Source organism: Eschscholzia californica, unplaced genomic scaffold (assembly GCF_041429995.1).
Source record: "Eschscholzia californica isolate CP2 unplaced genomic scaffold, dmEscCali1.0.p SCAF_3, whole genome shotgun sequence".
NCBI lineage: Eukaryota > Viridiplantae > Streptophyta > Magnoliopsida > Ranunculales > Papaveraceae > Eschscholzia > Eschscholzia californica.
This window is the reverse complement of record NW_028238420.1, coordinates 19392769-19414085: the sequence shown is the minus strand read 5'-3', so window position 1 is coordinate 19414085 and position 21317 is coordinate 19392769. Positions and strand designations below refer to the sequence as shown.

Below are 21317 nucleotides of genomic sequence, written 5' to 3'. Positions count from 1 at the left end.
CTACCTGTCCTTTACGTTAGTTTCGCAAGTTCAGACATTTAGAAAACACCGCTTTGGAACCATTCCAAATTCATACTTCTATGGTGACTTTCAGCTTTAGACGGAATGTGGTTAGGTAGGATAAACGACCGTGTTTGAGAATATATCCCCGAAGTGTTTGGAAGATTGGCCTATACCCATCATTAATCGACTCATGTCTAACATGTTCGATTACTCCCACTGGACTCATCACCCATATGATGTGTTTGTTGGAGTAAGATGAGAAACTATTTCTCAACTTCTTTGATGGTCATCAAATTCTTGACTTAAATATTCACCATCTCGATCCAATCGAATGATTTATATTTTCGTTCAAGTGGATTCTGGTTAACTCTAGTTAGTGTATTAATGGTTTTACATACATCCGTATGTATGAAGACTATTAGTTCACTAGTCATATCTTCCTTTCAAAATGGTGACTTTGTCAAATAATCCTTTTGAACAAAATTCACATGTGTCGTATGATTCTAAATCATTAGACTTTAGAAGTCCATACTATTGGATCTTCCTCATGTGTCTTATGCCAATTTGACGCAACGACAAAACTAAAGTTGACCGATTTGAATCCTTTGATTGTAGCCTATAGTATCATTGTTAACGTTTCAGTTCTCCTAGAACTGACTTTGTTAATTTAGCACTGGTTTAAAACATTAGATGTTTCCAGAGGAACATAATAACACTTATTAAGTTCTAAGCTAGACCAGTGTCTAAAAGAAGACTTTGATCCAATTCAGCATCCTTAGCAATCACTTGCTTCTGCTCCCTCTTGGACCTTTTCTCCTTTTAGTCAAGTATGTTCCCTTGAGCTCCTACTGAGTTGCACAACCGGTTTTAAACACCTGATGAAGGGAGTCTACTATACTTGCCAAACTAACTTTGTTTACAAAGACACAAGAACCTGAATTCTCAATTTCGTTTCTTTGTCTTCCAGGTACTTAGGTTAGTTTCCTGTAATGGCCTAGCCATTGCTTTGAAAACTCTGACCCTTAAGAACTCTCCTTATTTTCCTTTGGTTGTTGAATCTGAAGAACTTGTTTCTTAGTTTCAAACGTTCCTCAATATTTTTTTCAGTTGTCTTCACAAACTGAGGTAACAACGAACATTAGGAATGGTATATTCTCAGACGTTTTCTTTCTTTCGAATTTGAGATATGAACGAAGGTTGGAAACTTATTATCATAGCAAAACACAGCTTTGCCACATTTTTCAATGAAGACCGTACCTGGTTGAATAATGCGATTCCAAGACCCCATTCTTTGAGGTTAAGCATACTAGGGCACTGCCCTTAACCCCATCGTCCTGGGTGAGTAACTCACTGGTCATACTCCTATGACTCTTGGTTGATGAATAACACGTTTATGTGTTCAATTCATCCTTTGCCTCGAAGTCCAAAATCCTTTTGCTGACTCGTTGAGAATAACCATTTAGATATGTAAACCTCTTCAAAGATCTACCCGTACTGTCCCGCGGTAAAAGATGGCACCCTGCAAAGCCAGACCCACCATCGATGAACAAGGGCTCAACAGTTGTCTTATTTTGGGTAGGCTTTACTCAAAAAAAATTGGAGACTTTTACATATTTGATCAAGTATGCGTTAGTGTGAACTCTAACATAACCACTCGCGATGTAAACATGAATATTTTATGTGAATTCTCGTAAGCTTTTAGCTAAACCCTAGTATAGCCTCTAAAAGATCTAATCTTTTAGGTTACTTCTTGTTCGCCTAAGGTTCATAAAGATTATCATCCTTGAACTACCATTGACTACTCCGACTCGAATCATGATCTCATCATCCGATTCTTCAATGCTTTCTATGGACCCTATACTCTAAGTATTATTCGGGCACATCACACTTGTGCTTAGAAACAAGAATCAATAACTTATCTAAAGGCAACACTCTTCTACGCATTCACATACATATACATACTGAAATATGGCATTCATAAGATAAAGTATGTATCCTAGATTCGTTTATAGGTTCAATATCTTCCATATAGCTATCTTGTGGGAAATTGTGACATCTCTATGTCTAACGAGCTTCTAAATCTATATTCGTAACGTATGGACTAATGGCACGTTACGTTTCTTCCTCGATGATTTCTAAAATCGATTCATAGAAAAACTCTGTTTGGGCCCTCGGTTGGCCCGTGTCGATGTCGGAAAAAATATGGTTGGTGGAATTATGAGAAAGATGGAGAAAAATACGAAAAACTCCCACTCGGGTCGACACCCAAAATCTCAGTCTGTAATCCGAGTCCAAACTCGGATACTCCCATGACATGGTCCAGTCAAGGCCCGAGATACTCTCGGCCTAGACCAAACACTTAGTCATGGCCAGGGTCCGAACATATTCCGACCCAAGGGACTGGTGTGCATCCTGGGTCGTCTCGGTTTGATAGGCTGAGACGCCCATGGCATGCTCAGACGCGTCTTGTTGGTGGTCGGGCCCTAGGCCATCTCAGATCAGGAGGTCTAAGACGATTGGGCGCATTTTGACGCGCCCCAGACGCGTCTGAACTCAAGTCGACTCCAATACTGTCTCAGACTTCAAGTCTGAGTCGGTTAGGATATATCCAGACGCGTCTGGTCTCTGGTCGGGTCCTAGTCCGTCTCGGACCCAAAATCTGAGTCGGTTAAGTACTCCTAGACGCGTCTTAGATGCGTTTAGACCTCATAAAAGGTCTTAGACCGTCTCGTGAAGGATATGATGCCTAAAGTCTGAAGGAATGGTATCCTTCCGAAGGAGTGTCCTTCGACCAAGGATGCAATGCGTGCAATTTGGCTAATAGGATCTTAATGACCTTATTCGGAAGATCATTAGTCCGGTCCAATTAGGGGTCGTAATGCTTAGCTAGAAGCCAACTACGATCGTCGAATCAAGAGTTGATTTGCGGCTAACATAGACCGGATCCTACAAGGGTTACACAACAGAGTAATGATTTGAACGGAGAGAATTTACTAGATGGATAATGGCAAATAAGTGGATTGGATCCATTATTGGTAAGTCCTGAAAGATTCGGAGAAGTCCGAAGAGATAAACATGTCCGGGCTCAAAAGGGAGGCCCGGAATGGCTTTAGGAAGGCCGGCCATGTGATGGCCGGCCTAGGCAATAGGGCCGGCCATGTGATGGCCGGCTAGGCCCTAAGTGGGCCGGCCAAGGAAGCCCATAAAGGGCTATGTTGGCCGGCCACTTAAAGAGACCCAATGGAGGGTAGTTTGGGTATTGCCTAATAATTAGGTTTATGGAATCCTAGTTTGAGTCTAATACCTCTTCTAGGGATTTCTATATATACCTAATTATACAACCTAAAGAGAGAGGCAATTCAGAGATAGAATTGTGTGTGTCTGAAAGAGTTTCAGAATATACATCTCAGAGAGAGAGAGAGAAAAGGAGTTTTCTCAAGTATCTAGTCAAGAAGAAGGAGTTCTTCATCTCAACCTTCAAGAAGGTCCTAGCTGACTGAAAGGAGGGAGTTCAAGTCATTATTCGGTGTCTCAAGTAAAGGAGCTACACTTGGAGCTCTTATCTTCCGAATACTGATCGCAATTTAGTTCGTGGGAAAGCGATTAAGAGGTAATCATCTTTCCAACCTAGTTCATTGGTATGCTCATGTATAGATTCTGGAAATAGTGTTAAACATATGATGTTTGAGATTCCGCTACCAACACTAGACAATTAGGTGTATGAGATACACTAGGTTATTCCCCTTCAGTGGCATCACGAGCCGTTTGCATGAACTATCTTTGACTAGACTAATTAGATTCATACTTGAACAACTAGATATTTGTGTTTTGATGTTTGAATAGAGATTTAAACATAAGTTTGATGAGATCAAATTAGGGTTTTGGATGAGATTCATGACCTAGAAACACTAGAAACATAGTTTTATGAAAAGAGTTTTCATAAACAAGCTTTAGGGTATTAGAATTTTGATAAAAATCATCAAAACCATGAAGATTGGTTGATGAATTGATCAAAAACAGTACCTAACAGCAGCTGGAACAAAGAAAAAGAAAAGAAAAATCAGTTGGAACGGTTGGATTTCCAAAAGGTTTGGAAACCCTACTGGCCGGACCGGCCAGGACGCGTCCGGGCCGGACCAGAACGTCTCGGACAGACAGTCCGAGACAGACAGGGACACGGACTGGAAATCCCAGTCCGTGAAGGACCGGGAATCCTAGTCCGAGCTGGACTAGGAGTCCGAGACTCTCGGGTCTCGGACATCCCAGAGCGTCTAGGACGCGTCTGGGATATCCCAGTCCGACACGGACTAGGAGTCCGAGACTCTCGGGTCTCGGACGTCCCAGTGCGTGGGACGCGTCTGGGACATCCCAGTCCGAGACGGAATAGGATTCCGAGACAGGAGCGTCTTGGATATCCCTGACGCGTCTGGGACGCGCTCGAGGGAACCTATTTAGAGTCTCGGTCTAGGACCGAGACACTGGACGAGTGTCCGGATGCATCCAGGATGCGTCTGGAGCGACCAGAAGCATCTCGGATGCGACTGGAAGCTTCCAGACGCGACTGGGATGCGACCGGAGCATCCAGAAGCGTCTAGGACGCGTCCAGAAGGCATCCCAGATAGGATGGCCTCGCCGTCTGTGCACAGAAGCGTCTGGGACGCGACTGTGGAGCATGGGTGCATCTCGGACCGAACATCCGAGATGGCACATGTGCTGTCCCAAGGCCAGACACGTCCGGGACGCGTCTGGGAGTTCCAATAGCTCTCGGATTAAGCATCCGAGAGGGATATAAGGCGACCGGATGGTCTGGACGCGTCTGGGACGCGACCAGGACGCATCCTAGACATCTCACTCGAGATGTCTATGGTCTGTCCAAGGACAGAAGCGTCTAGCTGGGCTAGGACGCGTCTGCCCGAGAGACCAAGCACGGCAAGAAGGTGCTGTCTCTAGGACCGGACCTTGACCAGGTTGAGTCAAGAGTTGACCAGAGACCAGTCAAGGGACTTTGACCAGGGTTGACTCAGATCTTTTTGAGTGGGACTCAAGGGCCTTTTTGGGCCATGATCTGAAAGGGAGTTTTCAGACTTTTCTCCCGGTTCCGAGCATAATTTTTCCGACATAGACCCGGGTTAGAGGAGAACCCGAACGGAGTTTTTCCTTATATTGATTTTGGAAACAATTAAGGAAGAAACATAATGTGCTTCTAGTTTGAGTATTGAGAATACGAAACTTTAGAAACATTAGACATAGAGATGTCACAAATTCCCACGAAAGGCTATACGATAGCAAAACCTATAAACGAATATAGGATACATACTTTATTTATTATGATTGTCTAGTGGTGGCCAACGGGCCGTGCCGTGCTGACACGGCCCGTTTGGCAGCCGTGGCGTGTCAGACACGCCACGGCCACGCCAGGCACGGCTTGAGCCGTGCCGTTCCGTTCCGTGCCCAGACCACAAAGGTCTGGGCACAGAAACGGCCCATGGGAACGGCCCAGCCGTTCCCGTGGCGTTTCCGTTCCGTTTCTGGCCGTTTCGTAGCGTTCCCGTAGTCGTTCTCGTGGCCGCTCCGTGGCGTTCCCGTGGCTCCGACCCGTTCATAAATATTTTTTTTACTTGTCAAAAAAAGTAATAAAAGAAACATTACATTTTTTTTCAAGTAAAAAATTGTGATGTACAAAAACTTTAGAATTTATGTCATATCTTTTATTTTATTGGAAAAGAGTTGTATAAAGATTCTCCACATTTACTTTATATTTTGTGGTTTAGGTGTGGGACTATCTTTACCACTTTATTTGTTTATTTTTTGGGAAAAAAGTTTTAGTTTGTTTCAAAAAAAAAATCTAAGTAAAAAAAATAAAGTAAAACCTCTTTTGTTAAATTCAAGTAGTACTTTTTTTTTTTAAGTATTACTTCTTTTTTTAATTCAAGTATTACTTTTTCTTAATGTTTTTTCTTTTTGTAATATAAAGTAGTTGTCATGAAAATCTAACAATTTGTAAACACATTAGAATATTAGTACACCCTAAGTAATTCTTAAAAATTCAAATAACTAAATTGGGCCGTTGCTAGCGTGTCGTTGTTGCCGTTTCCGTTCCGTGTCGTTCCGTGCCCACGGGCCGTGCCGTGTACGATCCGTTCCGTGTCGTTCCTGCGTGTCTAATGGGCCGTGTTTAACGGGTCTGGGGATCTAAAATCCCAGCCCCGACACGGCACGCCAGACCCGTGACGGGTCGGCACGGCACGGAACAGACCGTTCCGTGCCGTTCCGTGTCCTCAAATAAACGGGCCGTGCCGGTCCGTTTCCGTGTCGGCACGGCCCGTTGGCCACCACTATGATTGTCATATTCTTGTATGTATGGATGTATGTGATTGCGTAGAATAGTATACCTTTAGATAGGATTATCGTTTCTTGTTCTAAGCGCAAGGAGTTGTGCCCGAATAATACTTAGAGTATAGGGTCTTAGATTCTATTGACGAACTGAATGATGAGATCATGGTTCAAGTGGGAGTAGTCAATAGAGGTTCTTGGATATGGATCCAATCAAACCGTAGGCGAACAAGAAATAAACTTAAAAGATGGGATCTTTTAAGGGGTAATACTAAGATTTAACAAATCGTTACGCAAACCCACATAAACTTTTACGTAATAAATCATGAATGGTTATGCAAGAGTTCACAGTAACGCAACTTGATAAATTACGTAATAAGTCCCAAAAAGAATTTTGAGTAAAGCCTACCCAGATTAAGACACCTGTTGAGCCCTTGTTCATCGATGGTGGGTCATGCCAAAGCAGGGTGCCATCTTTTACCTCGGGACAATACGGGTAGATCTATGAAGAGGTCTACATGTCTAAATGGTTATTCTCAAACGAGTCAGCAAAAGGGTTTTGGACTTCGAGGCTAAAGGACGATTTAATGTTTAAATCGTCAACCAAGAGTCATATGAGATATGATCAGTAAGGAGTTACTCACCCAGGACGACGAATTAAGGGCAGTGCCAAAGTACGCTTAATTTCGAAGGAATGGGATCTTGGAATTATATTATTCTAAGGGGACAACGAAAGTAGAATAATATAGGCAAATTAAGAAAATTGCCAGGATAACAAGTTTAATCACTTTCGCATTTCTTACATGTAGTTTAATTATGACAACAAACATCTTCAACCTCTACACCATACTTGAGAAATTGAACGATACCAACTTCGTTCAATGGGAGAGGAACCTGAGAAAGGTTCTAGGAGAAAGCGCAGAAATATTGGACATTCCAATCCCCGTGCTTTTAGAAACTTCTTCTGATGAAGAACGTAAGCAAGTAGACGATATTCGAAAGAAGTCAGCGCCAGTAACCGGTTTAATGCTAATGGCCATGGAAAGAAAATATATAGATATGTTCATTGAAATGGAGGCATATATACACCATTATTCGACGACTAAGAGAAGTGTTTGGAACACAATGTCGAATAGAAAGATTTAGAATCACAATGGTGACACTGGGAATGCGACTGGAGAAAGGGAAACCCGTTCGTTATCATGTTTTGGAGATGATTGATCACTTCAAAGACATGGAATGGATGGGGTCTCCTATGCCAGTCGTAATGGCAGTTGACATCATCCTGAATTCATTGGATGAAAGGTTTCAGGATGTAGTAGCAAACTTTGAAGATAAGTTTGGACGGGTATCCTTCGAAAGTCTACTGGCAATTCTGGAAGTTGCTGAAAGTAGATTCAGCACCCCTGAAACTCTAGAAGAGATTCTAGGAGTTCAGGAGACTGTAAATACGGGAACGGAAGACGTTAGGAGAAGGAAGCCGTCTGGCAAGAGAATGGGCAGGAAAGCACCAAGACCCAGAACTATCCTTCCTAACAAGAGATGTCTTGTGTGCGGTAGCACATCTCATATTCGATTAAGAGATTGCCCGCGATTCTTGGAAGATCTAAACGACGGAGCTGGGAGTTCCGGTCAAGGTAAAAATTATTAAAAGTTATTCAATTAAATACACATTCCTCGAGGTATGTGATACCTAAAAGACTCTTATCATTATGAATGACAGGAGCAAGAGGAAGCTGAGTATTTATTGAAGAGGAGATGAACCTGTCGAAAGCTGAGACGGCAAGAGTTGATGGAAAAGCTCAAGAAGGATCATAGACTCGATAGGCAATACTTTAAAGTAGTTTTAGTATTTCTTTTTCTTTTTAGAACAATGACTCTGTAATGAGATTATGGGAGTGATTAAAATATGAGATATTTTATAATGTTCTTAAAAGAGCCTATCTAACTTTTAAGTAATTTTAACGGATGATCCGACTTAGTCATTCTAAATCTTGTAAGAGTACAAGAGTTCAGTTAATCGTAGAAAATAATGTTAGACATGAAAGTCTGCGATTAGTGTGATTAGAATGGACATAAGACTTGATTGTGGAGAAGTTTTGGAAACAAATCCAAAATCGAGAAATGGGTCTGGATGACTAAAGAATATGATGAGATCATAAGTTCGATAGTCATCGGTCTTCCAAAACACAAAGTCTAATACGTATCTGCCAAACCACTAAAAACCTAAGAAGCTATAGTGAATAATTGAGTCCATCTTGATATGGATAATATTTTAGAAGGAGTTCTAAAATTGTCAATTATTCTAATGTCTAAAGCGTGTTAGACATAAGTTCTTCAAAAAGAAGAACGGGGTTTTCTCGCCAATCATCGGAACACAATGAGATTGTTGCTCTCGATGGTGTCTTCATTAAAAGGAGGGTCCTTCTAAGAAGACAAGTGGGAGGAAAAATCGAATGGGATTCGATAAAGAGCAACAAGAGGAAGTAAGGAGTTACTTGCCTTAAAACAAAAGAGAGTAAGAGTTACTCGGCTTAAAACGAAAGAGAGTAAGAGTTACTCGGCTTACGTGACAAGGGATGTCGACTTGAATGGTTCAAAGAGACGATCGCCTGGAAACTTCTTAAGGAGTTACGAAGGTTGCTCAAAAACCCCAAGGAATCTTTAGAAGATTCAAAAGAACTATAGCAGAAACCACTCTGAAATTGGATCGGAAATCCAAAGAGATAAGAGTAAGAATGGTTAAATCTTGTGAGGCAAGAAGGTAAGTGGGAGTGAAACAAGAGTTGTTTCAGGTCCTGTATGTGGGAGACATACAAGAAAGGACAAGAAGACGAGGGTGAATTAACCATGGGCATCAAAAGTCTATGGAGATAGACCAGAGGATGATAAAGACTCGTTCAAAAGGAGTTTTGAAGAGGTCTGAATAAGAATATCTCTTGGAGAGAAATTCTACCTAACTCCCGTGATAAACGCGGGAGAGACACTTATGTTAGAACACATAAGAACGATCATGAGATGATTGTTGTTTACCCGAACATCCAAAAGTACTTGGAGTACGAGAGGATGTCGTCGCACATACAAGACAGAAGATTGAAGAAAGTCATAAAAGTAATCTTCCGAAAATAAAGATGGGAATCTTTTAGGAAGGGCTAACAGATGGGAAAGAGTTTTCCATGCTGGGAGTCGTTACTTAACTCTACTAGATAAGAAAGTAAAATTAGAACTTGGGAAGTACTAATTTCAGTGGGAGAAAACTGATATTATCATAATAGCTTACGAAGAGTTCGAAAGCAAGATAATAACAAAGCGAAGTGAAAAGGAAACTAAACTGTCACCTTAGAACGATCATGAGATGCTCGGGTCTAAGGAATTAGGATCCAGGAGGAGAATCCTAAGAAGACTTGTAAAATTGAGAACGTGAAGGAGTTCACGCGGGTGCTCAAATTTTACAGACTCTTGTTATCCGAAATAAACTGGGTTTATTTCGTCATCTAAATTGTGGTTTAGAATTTAGACGACAGTCCAAAAGGATGGAGTATTCCAGGTAGGTTTATTAGATACGTGATCTAATGAAAGAAACCCTACTAAGTAAACATGGAAGCACATCATCCTACTATCCCTAGTCCAGATCATTAGTTGGACAATAATGACTTTGGAAGACTAGCATGAGTGATTGACAAGATAGCGCTGTTTCTTGGGCTATGGGAATAGGAGTATTCAAAGGTCAACTTCATGGGTGTATAGTTGATACACTGGAAACCCGCCGAATGAGAATACTTCAAGAGATGAAGTTATAAGGTGTCATAACTCTCATTTAAGCAAATTGGAGAGATTCCTCAAAACATGAGTACTCACTCAGTTTATGAAAGGAATGTCGAACTTTGATACCGTCAAACGCCATCCGTAAAAAGTGGTTATAAAAGCGGCATACTGGGGGAGACAGGATTGACATGAAATTGAGTGGGAGTACAAGAATGGATTATGTTTTCCTGAGTAAAATCAGGATAAAGTATCTCCGGGCCACTTGATGAGAAACAACTGAAAAATGCATGGCCGTGCTCAAACGGATTAAGAGTTAATCGTTTGGATTGGAAGTTGTTCTCGGGATCAAGAGAGTCTGATAAATATGACATATCAGATGAGATACGGAAAAACATGGGAATCGAGCATTGCACTTGTTCTAAGTACAAGTGGGAGACTGAAGGATATGATGCCTAAAGTCTGAAGGAATGGTATCCTTCCGAAGGAGTGTCCTTCGACCAAGGATGCAATGCGTGTAATTTGGCTAATAGGATCTTAATGACCTTATTCGGAAGATCATTAGTCCGGTCCAATTAGGGGTCGTAATGCTTAGCTAGAAGCCAACTACGATCGTCGAATCAAGAGTTGATTCGCGGCTAACATAGACCGGATCCTACAAGGGTTACACAACAGAGTAATGATTTCAACGGAGAGAATTGACTAGATGGATAATGGCAAATAAGTGGATTGGATCCGTTATTGGTAAGTCCTGAAAGATTCGGAGAAGTCCGAAGAGATAAACATGTCCGGGCTCAAAAGGGAGGCCCGGAATGGCTTTAGGAAGGCCGGCCATGTGATGGCCGGCCTAGGCAATAGGGCCGGCCATGTGATGGCCGGCTAGGCCCTAAGTGGGCCGGCCAAGGAAGCCCATAAAGGGCTATGTTGGCCGGCCACTTAAAGAGACCCAATGGAGGGTAGTTTGGGTATTGCCTAATAATTAGGTTTATGGAATCCTAGTTTGAGTCTAATACCTCTTCTAGGGATTTCTATATATACCTAATTATACAACCTAAAGAGAGAGGCAATTCAGAGATAGAATTGTGTGTGTCTGAAAGAGTTTCAGAATATACATCTCAGAGAGAGAGAGAGAAAAGGAGTTTTCTCAAGTATCTAGTCAAGAAGAAGGAGTTCTTCATCTCAACCTTCAAGAAGGTCCTAGCTGACTGAAAGGAGGGAGTTCAAGTCATTATTCGGTGTCTCAAGTAGAGGAGCTACACTTGGAGCTCTTATCTTCCGAATACTGATCGGAATTTAGTTCGTGGGAAAGCGATTAAGAGGTAATCATCTTTCCAACCTAGTTCATTGGTATGTTCATGTATAGATCCTGGAAATAGTGTTAAACATATGATGTTTGAGATTCCGCTACCAACACTAGACAATTAGGTGTATGAGATACACTAGGTTATTCCCCTTCATCTCGGACATGAAGTCCGAGTCGGCTAAGGGCTCCCCAAACGCGTCTGGTTTTTAGAAACTGCTAAAATCATCCCGGACTCCTAGTTCGAGAAGCTCTCGGATTTCCACCCAAGACGAGTCCTAGAACGCATCCTGGTCGGACAAGAAGCTTTCCGACCTGATTATTGCGTTTTCTTTCTCTCTTAGCTGTTGTTTTTTATGAATTCATCATAAAAAAACAGTGGTTTTGATATCCAAATCAATAAACCAACACCCTAAAATCTTGATATTCGAAAACTCTTTTCAAAAACTCAAAATCTAAGGTTTTTTTGCTTTGAAACCATTTGAAAACTAAGTTTTGATTACGAATAGATCTCATTCAAACTAACCAGAACTTGTTCGAATCTCAATTCAAACTTATCTATCTAAAAAATCAAGTCTGAATCTAATTCGTTCTAGCCAAAACGACTCGTGATGCCACTGTAGGGTTTTGTATGTATCTAATACACATAATCATCTAACTAATGTTGTAAGCAGAATCTTAATCATCATATGATTAACACTAGTTATCCAGGATCTCATGCAAGAACCAATAATGAACTAGAAACATAAAGAAAATACCTGGATTCATTTTTTTTTAAATTAGATTCCAACTCCTGTATCCCGCAGATGAGAGCTTCATATGTACCTCCTCTACTTGAGACACCCGAGTAAATAACTTGATCTCCTTTCTTTGTTGTCTGCTAGAACTCCATTGAAGGGTGATAAGAAGAACCATTCTTCTTTTGACTCCATGGATAGATTCAGAGCTTTTTTCTCTGAAACCCTCTCTCCACTTAGCTGTATATTGTGAGAGAGAAGCTGTTTTCTCTTGAGAAAAATCCAACCCTTTTTCTGAACTCTAATGACCCTTATATAGAGAAACCCTAATATGAGTCTCACTCAAATTAGGTTTCAATAAGAGTCCTGGAAAAGGTAAACTGTTAGAACTCCTTCAGACCCGAATTAGGGTTTTTACCCTAATATTGTGTGGCCGGCCACTTAAGCCCATTATGGGCTTACCCTGGCCAGCCCACCCACCTTATATGGCCGGTCCTGATCATTGCTCCTTTGAGCTTGACCAGGACACCCTATAAGTGGGGTTTACCACTTTTCGGGCTTCTCTTTCGAGCCCAGTTAGGACTATATCCTTTGAGCTTGACCAGGACATCTCCTTCAGACCGAAGGACTATATCCTTCAACTTGTAGCTGACCTCCCAGTTAGGGGTGTAGGTAGTGGAGTATTGAGGGTTTAGCCGTGCTGTTTCCTGAAGCCGGGTTGACCCGTTAGACTTCAGGACCGTTCTTGATTGACGTTAGTCAACGTCTGGACAGCTTATGCATCATCATCATGAGTCCCGTCACTCATTAATTGAAAGTATAGAGACGGAGGAGTAAAATTAACTCTCAAGCTTGGTCGCTAAATAAATTAAATGACCCTGAAGACAAGGGGTATACCTGGACCAGAGTTATTCCGTGAAGCTCAGTCAATCTTTTCGGTTTCCTAAACTACGTGTTCTGGGGCTGATTCTAACTAAGTTGTTTTTAGAGCTTCTTCTGTAACTGCGCTAATAAGGTGTGATTTATCGAGGTTGTTCTCATCCGGAGTCGTCTGGGTAATGATTTTTTACGAATATGTATGCGTATCCTTTCTTGCGTGAAACGTTTCCATTTCTGCTTGAGGAGATTGATTTCTGCTTCCATGTGTGATTCTGTGATGTCATGGATTTGATCCTCTGATCACGCGTTTTCAGCATTGATCTTTTGGGCAACTGCCCATGGTACCTCTGTTGCCATGCGTGGGCACGTGGCGTCTTGCGACCGGAGGTATAAGCTAGTTATGTCGGGTCCCATTAATTTCTTCTCTGACCTGGTTAGTCTTGAGCCGCGCTTTGTCACCTAGTCATTATGATTTGGCGTACCGAGGTGCCTTTTCTTCTTTTACTTTAGTGCTCTCTCGTCGGTTGAGAGGATATCTTGATCTTCTTCTCCCGTTAATAACCTCCTTTGGCTTTTGAGTTTTCTTCAGCACTTAACCTTTTCTTCAATACCTTTTATTTTAACTCCCGTTTTTTTGGAGATTTCAAGATGAGACCCCTGTTTGAGTTTATACTTGATATTTTTTCCAGAGATATTTTTCCGATGATGGTGACAGCTAAAGGTGGGGCTCCCGATAATGGGGTCGGTTCCCCAATGGATCCTCGTCGTCTAGAGTTACTCTGATTGGTGTTGTTCTTGTTGGCGTATGGAGGTGATTACCCTCCCTTGACGTGCGCCGATCAGTGGCTGGTGATCCACTCGGGTAGCGGTAGGGTGGTAGGTTTTTATCAAACGCCCGACATCTGTCATCCTTTTCTGCGTTTCGGGAATGTTTCCAACCATTGTTCTTTATCCTCGTAGGGGACTTTGGTTGTTGATCTCATTCGTTCTCCAAGTGTCTTGTTTATAACTTCTGCATGTAATGGGTGTTGGCGGATTCAGTTTCGATGAGTCCGTGACGATTATTTTACTTTTTCTTTTGCAATAGATCTGAATGTCGGCGTTGATTTTGACGTCTTTATCTTAATTTCTCCTGTAATAGATGTTGTTTTGGAATTAAAAAGAACTTGGTTATTACTTCTTGGTCCTTGTTTCTATTGCACTTGTTCGCCTTCCATGTGTTAACGTCCCGTTGGTTCATAAAGGCCTTTGTTGAATGTGTTTTGTTCGTTCCAACTGCCTTGTCCTTATAAATTCGTAATTCAAACCGAAGGATGACTTCATTATTCTTCCATCATGGCTACCTTGTCGCTTCAACGGATTCTTCCCCGAGATAACCTCTGGGTCCGCTTTTACCTGTCACTTGTCACTAAGGATCTTGTCATTCGTCGTTTTCGTGTTGAAGTCGAAGGCGAGGGGTTTATCATGGTTCTTCTTTTTATGGGCCTGGCAGTCTTCGAAACCTAGAGTTGGTTCTTGCTGCCGCTCTGGGTGACGGTCTCCCTATGACTTTTGAAGTGATGGCATATTTGATCCATCCGGTGAACGGTCGGCTTATAGCGAGGGTTATGTCCGCTTCTGTAGATTTAGTTTCTCCTGGCGTGATTCTCCTTTCTCCTCAGTCTTCATCTTCTTATTCTTCTTCCTCTAATGTGTAATGATTTTAGGTTATTTCTTGCTTTTCTTTTTGTTGTATATGTGGTCTCGTTGAATGAACTTTGTTTTTCCTAACTTACTACACATGCTCGGAATGATCGCTTCTGCAGCATAGAAAGAAAGTTAGTTATGTTCTAACATGCCCTAATCTTACTAACTCCTTTTGCAAAATAAAACCCAAGTTAGCCTTGTATAATTGAGTTCTGAAGGTGAAAACGTAGTGGTGGGCTCTCAAGAAAGAGTCTTGCTCTTCTTTTTCAGCCTCGGTTAGTGTGCTGCCCCGCATAGGTGATTTCACCAGGTCTGTCTCTGATCTGCATTGGTACCGTGATATTTGTTGTTTTCTCTATTTCTTTGTCTTCTTGTATCTTCTCCTGTTTGGGTTGTTCGATCTCGGCCATTACCTCTTCCGAGGAAGGATGTTTGGCCTCGGTTTCTTTGGCCGCATCGCTGCTTGAGGTCATGTTTGCATGAAGGGCTATGAAAAATGGTTAATTTCGGAGTGAGATTGAGAATTCGGGTTACCGAATTGATGATATTGTTGGAGAAATGCCCCTTCCTCTAGCGCCAAATGTTGATGTCGAAAATGATATTCCTTTATATCAGCATGAAACAGGGATTTGATGCATGACAGCGTCCGTTATGATTGGCTATTCTGGTAAGTTGATTGTGATTCCTGCTCCTCGCTCCATCTCTGGTTCCACGCTCCTGCTCCTCGATTCCTGGGGGAAAACCTGCAAGGGGTTCGTAAACCATTCCGACGCTCAAGACAGTCAGGTTTCTCTTTGCAGTAAAAGAATAAATATTGATTGATCCTTTTGCGGGCGATTTATGGGAACTCTTTGAAAGTGGGGATCATTCCGGTCGAGAGATCGTGTCTTGTGGAAGACGATGGGGGGCCTTTAAGGCTGAAGTAGACCGACTGTGATTAGACGGTCTAGATTAGGCGATTGTGGTCCACCGTTTGTTTCCCACTGTTCGTGGTTAGGGTTTCCCTTGTAGTTATCTCATATCTAAGATAAATAGAAGTTCCTAAGTTCAAGGATCCTTCATAGATATCCTGCCCAGGTGATAGATCTTCTGGGAGATGTTTCTTCCTTTTGGACTCTTGAAGCCTAAGCTTGCTTAAACACTTAAGATCTGTAGCCGACTAAGATTTTTAAAGAGATTCCGGGATTGAGTCAGTAAGCTGTTAGCGCGCTTTTGCATCCCCAATTTAGGGTGTGAGGCATCGGCCTAACTTACGTGGACCCCTCTCATTCTTTTAGAGGCCCAGAGTTGATCAATTTGTGTCGGGGGCGAAACAAGGCTGATACTTCTAGTTGACATCCCAATTAGGGGTGTAGGTAGTGGAGTACTGAGGGTTTTGCCGTTCTGTTGCCTTAAGTTGGGTTGACCCGTTGGACTTCAGATCCGTTCTTGACTCTTTGACGTTAGTCAACGTCTGGACAATTTATGCATCATCATATACATATACCCAATCGTGACAATCGGTGAATTTAAAAAACTCTTCCATTTAGTTTGGCAGAATGGTGTCTTTAGAGATCCGTACACAGTAAACTAGCACGCTCCGACCTCCTATTATGCATTACCAACCTAAATATCTGGGTTCTTCCATCCTCAAACTGGGAAATAGAGTGGGTAGCTAAAACTAGTTAATGGATAGGTTTAAAGATTCTTTAGCAGAGTGGAAAAATAAATTGATCTCACAAGCAAGAACAACAGTTTTGATAAAATCTATTCTTGGAGCATATTGTACATACACCTTCAGCTATCAGAAGATACCCATCTAAGTAATAAAAAAGCTAGAACAAACTAAAAGGTGTTTTTGGTGGGGACATTCAACAGATGAAAGGAAAATTCACTTTATTAACTGGGATATTATATGCTCAACCAAGAAAGATGGAGAATTAGGTATTAGATCTTTACTTGAGGTTAATCTATCATCCACAAAATGACATGGAGATTTCTCACCAACCCTAATTCAGCATGGGTTAAATTACTAAATTCTAAATCTATAAAGTTAGGAGACTTTTGGTCTATTTCATCTCTAAATTCAGCCACTCCTTTCTGGAGAGCTCTATTACAGACAAGGGATTCAATGTCAACTAATGTACTACGAAAAGTAGGGGATGGAACCGATGTATAAATATTGAAAGATCCATGGCTTTATGAAATGGCAAATGAAAGACCCTGATTAGACATCCTCAGGAAATAATCTAGTGCTATTATTGGAGAATAATCCAACATGGGAGAAGGGCCATCTAGCAACCAAGAATATAAGTCTAGGTCCTCTCCCCTCATTCCCAATTTGTTTTGAGTTGAATGACCAAAAATTTAACATGGTAGCAAATCTGGGCCTACACGTGATAGGTTTAGAAACCACATGTGCTTCACGTCACCCAAAAAGGAAAAAATTGTTAGGCTCGAAAAACGCCACACGTGAGGAGGCGTGTGAGAATAGTCTCACGTAAGAGAAGAGAGATCTAAAAACCAAGAATATAATGTCTAAGTCTTCTCTGCGATTGCCTATTGCGTTTGAGTTGGACGCCACAAACGTAACAATTATAACATCAAATTATGAGGTACCTAGAAGCATGAGATGTTTCTATAAGCATGAAATTCACATCACTCTTTCTCGGGTATTTATACTTATACTCCAAAACAAAACCAACCCGAATTCACTTCACACTAAGCTCTGTTCAGAGATAAAACCCCCCAACAAAAATATGCTAATTCCCTTTCTCTTCTTCACCTTCTTCTTCTCTCATCCTTCATTAATTCTCTCTCTTAATCAGGAAGGACTTTACCTTCAACTAATTAAACTCAGTCTAGACGATCCAAATCAATCTCTCTCTAACTGGAACAACCTAGATCAAACTCCATGTAATTGGAAAGGAATCACTTGTGACTCACTAACTCACTCTGTTAACTCTGTCGACTTGTCAAGCTTCAACCTTGCTGGTAATTTCCCAACTTCTCTCTGTCATCTACAAAACCTTAAGTTTATCTCTCTCTACAATAACTCTATTTCTAATCTCCCTCTTAATATCTCCAATTGCCAAAATCTCCATCACTTAAACCTTGCTGAGAATCTTTTTGCTGGTTCTTTACCTTATACCCTTTCTGATATTCCTAATCTTACTTACCTTGATTTATCTGGAAATAACTTTTCCGGTGAAATTCCGTTGAGTTTTGGGAATTTCCGGCAACTTGAAGTTCTTTCACTTGTTGAAAATCTTCTTACTGGAACGATTCCTTCAATTCTTGGAAACATTTCTACTCTTAAACAGCTTAATCTTTCTTATAACCCGTTTTCACCGAGTCAACTCACTCCAGAACTCGGTAACTTAACCAATCTCGAAATTCTCTGGTTAACAGAATGTAATCTTGTGGGTCAGATTCCGGTTGAGATGGGTCAGCTGAAAAGGCTAAAAAATTTGGATTTGGCAGTAAATAATCTGAACGGACCGATTCCTGAGTCACTCACTGAGTTGACAAGAGTTGTGCAAATTGAGCTTTATAACAACTCACTTTCAGGTAAGATTCCAATTGGATTTTCGAAACTAAAATTGTTAAGGCGATTTGATGCGGCTTCAAATCGTTTAGAAGGAATTATTCCAACCGATTTATGTGAGTTACCACTTGAATCATTGAATTTATATGAGAATCGGTTGGAAGGAAGTTTACCAAAAAGTATAACTCAGTCACAGAATCTAAATGAGTTAAGATTGTTTAGCAATCAACTCGGTGGAAAACTTCCAAAAGATTTGGGTAAAAATTCTCCTTTGAAATGGGTTGATGTTTCAGGGAATCAGTTTTCTGGTGAAATTCCAGAGAGTTTATGCCAAAATGGAGTTTTGGAAGAACTTCTTTTGATTAACAATTCGTTTTCTGGGTTAATCCCAGAAAATCTTGGGAAGTGCCAGAGTTTAACTAGAGTAAGAATGAGAGATAATCAACTCTATGGTGAAATTCCGTCTGGGTTTTGGGGTCTTCCAAATGTTTCCTTGTTAGAACTAGTGGGGAATTCATTTTCGGGTTCGATTGGGACAACAATTTCAGGAGCTTCTAGTCTTTCAATTCTGTTGATCTCCCATAACAAGTTTACAGGAAATATACCAGAGGAGATTGGGTTGTTGAAGAATTTAGTAGAATTTTCTTGCAATGAAAATTTACTCAATGGGTTTCTTCCGGCAGCAATTGTTAATCTCCCACAGTTGGGAAGACTTGATCTTCATGATAATAAACTTTCAGGGGAACTTCCTTCTGAGCTTCATTTATTGAAGAATTTGAATGAGTTAAATTTAGCCAATAATGGATTTTCAGGTAAAATACCAGCTGAACTTGGTAACTTGCCAATTCTTAATTACCTTGATTTATCTGGGAATCGATTTTCTGGGAAAATTCCTTTTGAATTACAGACCTTGAAGCTCAATGAATTCAATTTATCAAATAATCAACTGAGTGGTGATCTTCCTCCTTTATTTGCTAAAGAAATGTATAGGACTAGTTTATTGGGTAATCCGGGTCTTTGTGGAGATATTTCCAGTCTTTGTCCGACCCGAAATAAATCGAAGAACGATGGTTATGCATGGGTATTCAGATCTCTACTTGTACTTGCTATTGCTATTTTTATTGTTGGAGTTATTTGGTTGTACTTGAATTATAGGAGATTCAAGAAAGATGATTCAAGAATTGTGAAATCAAAATGGACTTTAACTTCATTTCACAAATTGGGTTTTAGTGGATATGAGATTTTAGATTGTCTAGATGAAAATAATGTAATAGGAAGTGGGGCTTCAGGTAAAGTTTATAAAGCTGTTCTTACTAATGGTGATATTGTAGCTGTAAAGAAACTTTGGAATGGTGATTTAAAGAGAGAAGATGAAACAGAAGATGATATCGAGAAAGTTTGGGTCCCTAACGATGGATTCGAAGCAGAAGTTGAAACTTTAGGAAAGATTCGACATAAGAATATCGTGAGATTATGGTGTTCTTGTACTGCTAAAGATTCTAAGCTTTTAGTTTATGAGTATATGCCTAATGGAAGTTTGGGTGATTTCTTACATTGTAGTAAAGGAAGAGTATTGGATTGGCAAACAAGGTATAAGATAGCAATGGATGCTGCTGAGGGTCTTTCATATTTACATCATGATTGTGTTCCTCCAATTGTTCATCGAGATGTGAAATCGAATAATATTTTGTTGGACGGTGAATTCGGTGCTAGGGTTTCTGATTTTGGGGTCGCGAAAACAGTAGACACAATTGAAAAGCGGGCGAAATCCATGTCTGTGATCGCTGGTTCGTGCGGTTACATTGCACCAGGTTAGTCCTTTACCCTGATTATCTGAAATTGAGTTCTTGTTCACTATGATCTTGTGCTCAAAATTGTTTCTGGTAAGAGCTCATAAGGCCTTACAAATTCTACTGCCAACGCGATGAGGAGTAACGTTATTACCTCTCTCCCACGCTAGGACTCGAGTCACTAGGGCTTCCATAGAAGACTAGCTCAGATGCTCATGCCTGGTACCATGTTACAACCCATTGGGTCTAACTTTCCTAACAAATCAGCTTGCAAGGAAAGGATTGCCCAAGATTTATATAGTTGACAAATTATAATGCAAGTCCGGTGTTTGCTAATGCTGATGTTTCTCATCTAAATATGCTACTGGGAATTTGTGATCATATAATCTCATTTTTATGGACAGTTTTGTATTAGTGATAGTTATATGGTTGAAATCTGGTGTCAACTCATTGTGATTAATCTCATATATATGCTGCAGAATATGCTTACACTCTACGAGTGAATGAGAAGAGCGATATATACAGCTTCGGAGTTGTAATTCTAGAGCTAGTGACAGGAAGACTCCCTGTCGATCCAGAACTTGGGGAGCAGGACTTGGTGAAATGGGTATATTCCACCATAGATATGAAAGGAGTTGAACTTGTGATAGATCCAAATCTTGATGGCGGTTCCAAGGATGAGATTTACAGGGTTTTGAACATTGGTATCCTTTGTACTAGTCCTCTACCTATTAATCGTCCTTCAATGCGGAGAGTGGTGACAATGTTGCAAGAAGTTTGAACAGAAAGCGAGCTCAACTCTGAGAAGAAAGACGACACGAGTACACTATATTACTATGATGAGATTGCATCATTCAACCGGGGGGGGAGTCTGTTTTGTCTTTGCAAAATTTTATAGTTCATGTGATAAGTCATATTTTTTGCCCTGCTTCTGGTATTGGTATTTGAAGAAGAGAATGCGAAGGAAGATGGAATAAGTTTGGAGAGAGAGAAAAACATTAATTAGTTTTCGAATGGTTAATACTTTAGAATGAAGTTGTGCACTGACAAATGAATAAAATGAGAGAACTTCCCCCTTCAATCTTTGGAAGGGGATCCTTTCTTCTTTTACTTTTAAAGTCACTACTAATTAATGATCTCAAATCATTCCATACATTACCACAAACAACTTGGAATTCCCACCAAAGCCTCAACCCCTCCTTATAGCTATTTCTTTCTTAAATCTCTCTCCATATATCTTCTTTCTTTCTCTAGGGATTGCTGTACTTTCTTACCATCTAAACTTTAAGTTTCCAATTCAG

General features: G+C 40.8%; 1 protein-coding gene across 1 annotated transcript; it reads left to right on the top strand.

Moving 5' to 3' along the window:
• The first annotated feature begins 17292 nt into the window (after positions 1 to 17292).
• LOC147548893 (receptor-like protein kinase HSL1) lies at positions 17293 to 21094 on the top strand. Its single transcript, XM_086669824.1, has 2 exons — positions 17293 to 20037; positions 20496 to 21094. Exons 1-2 carry the CDS (start codon positions 17307 to 17309, stop codon positions 20795 to 20797), a joined length of 3033 nt encoding a protein of 1010 aa, XP_086525950.1. The 5' UTR covers positions 17293 to 17306; the 3' UTR covers positions 20798 to 21094.
• Positions 21095 to 21317: the final 223 nt, after the last annotated feature.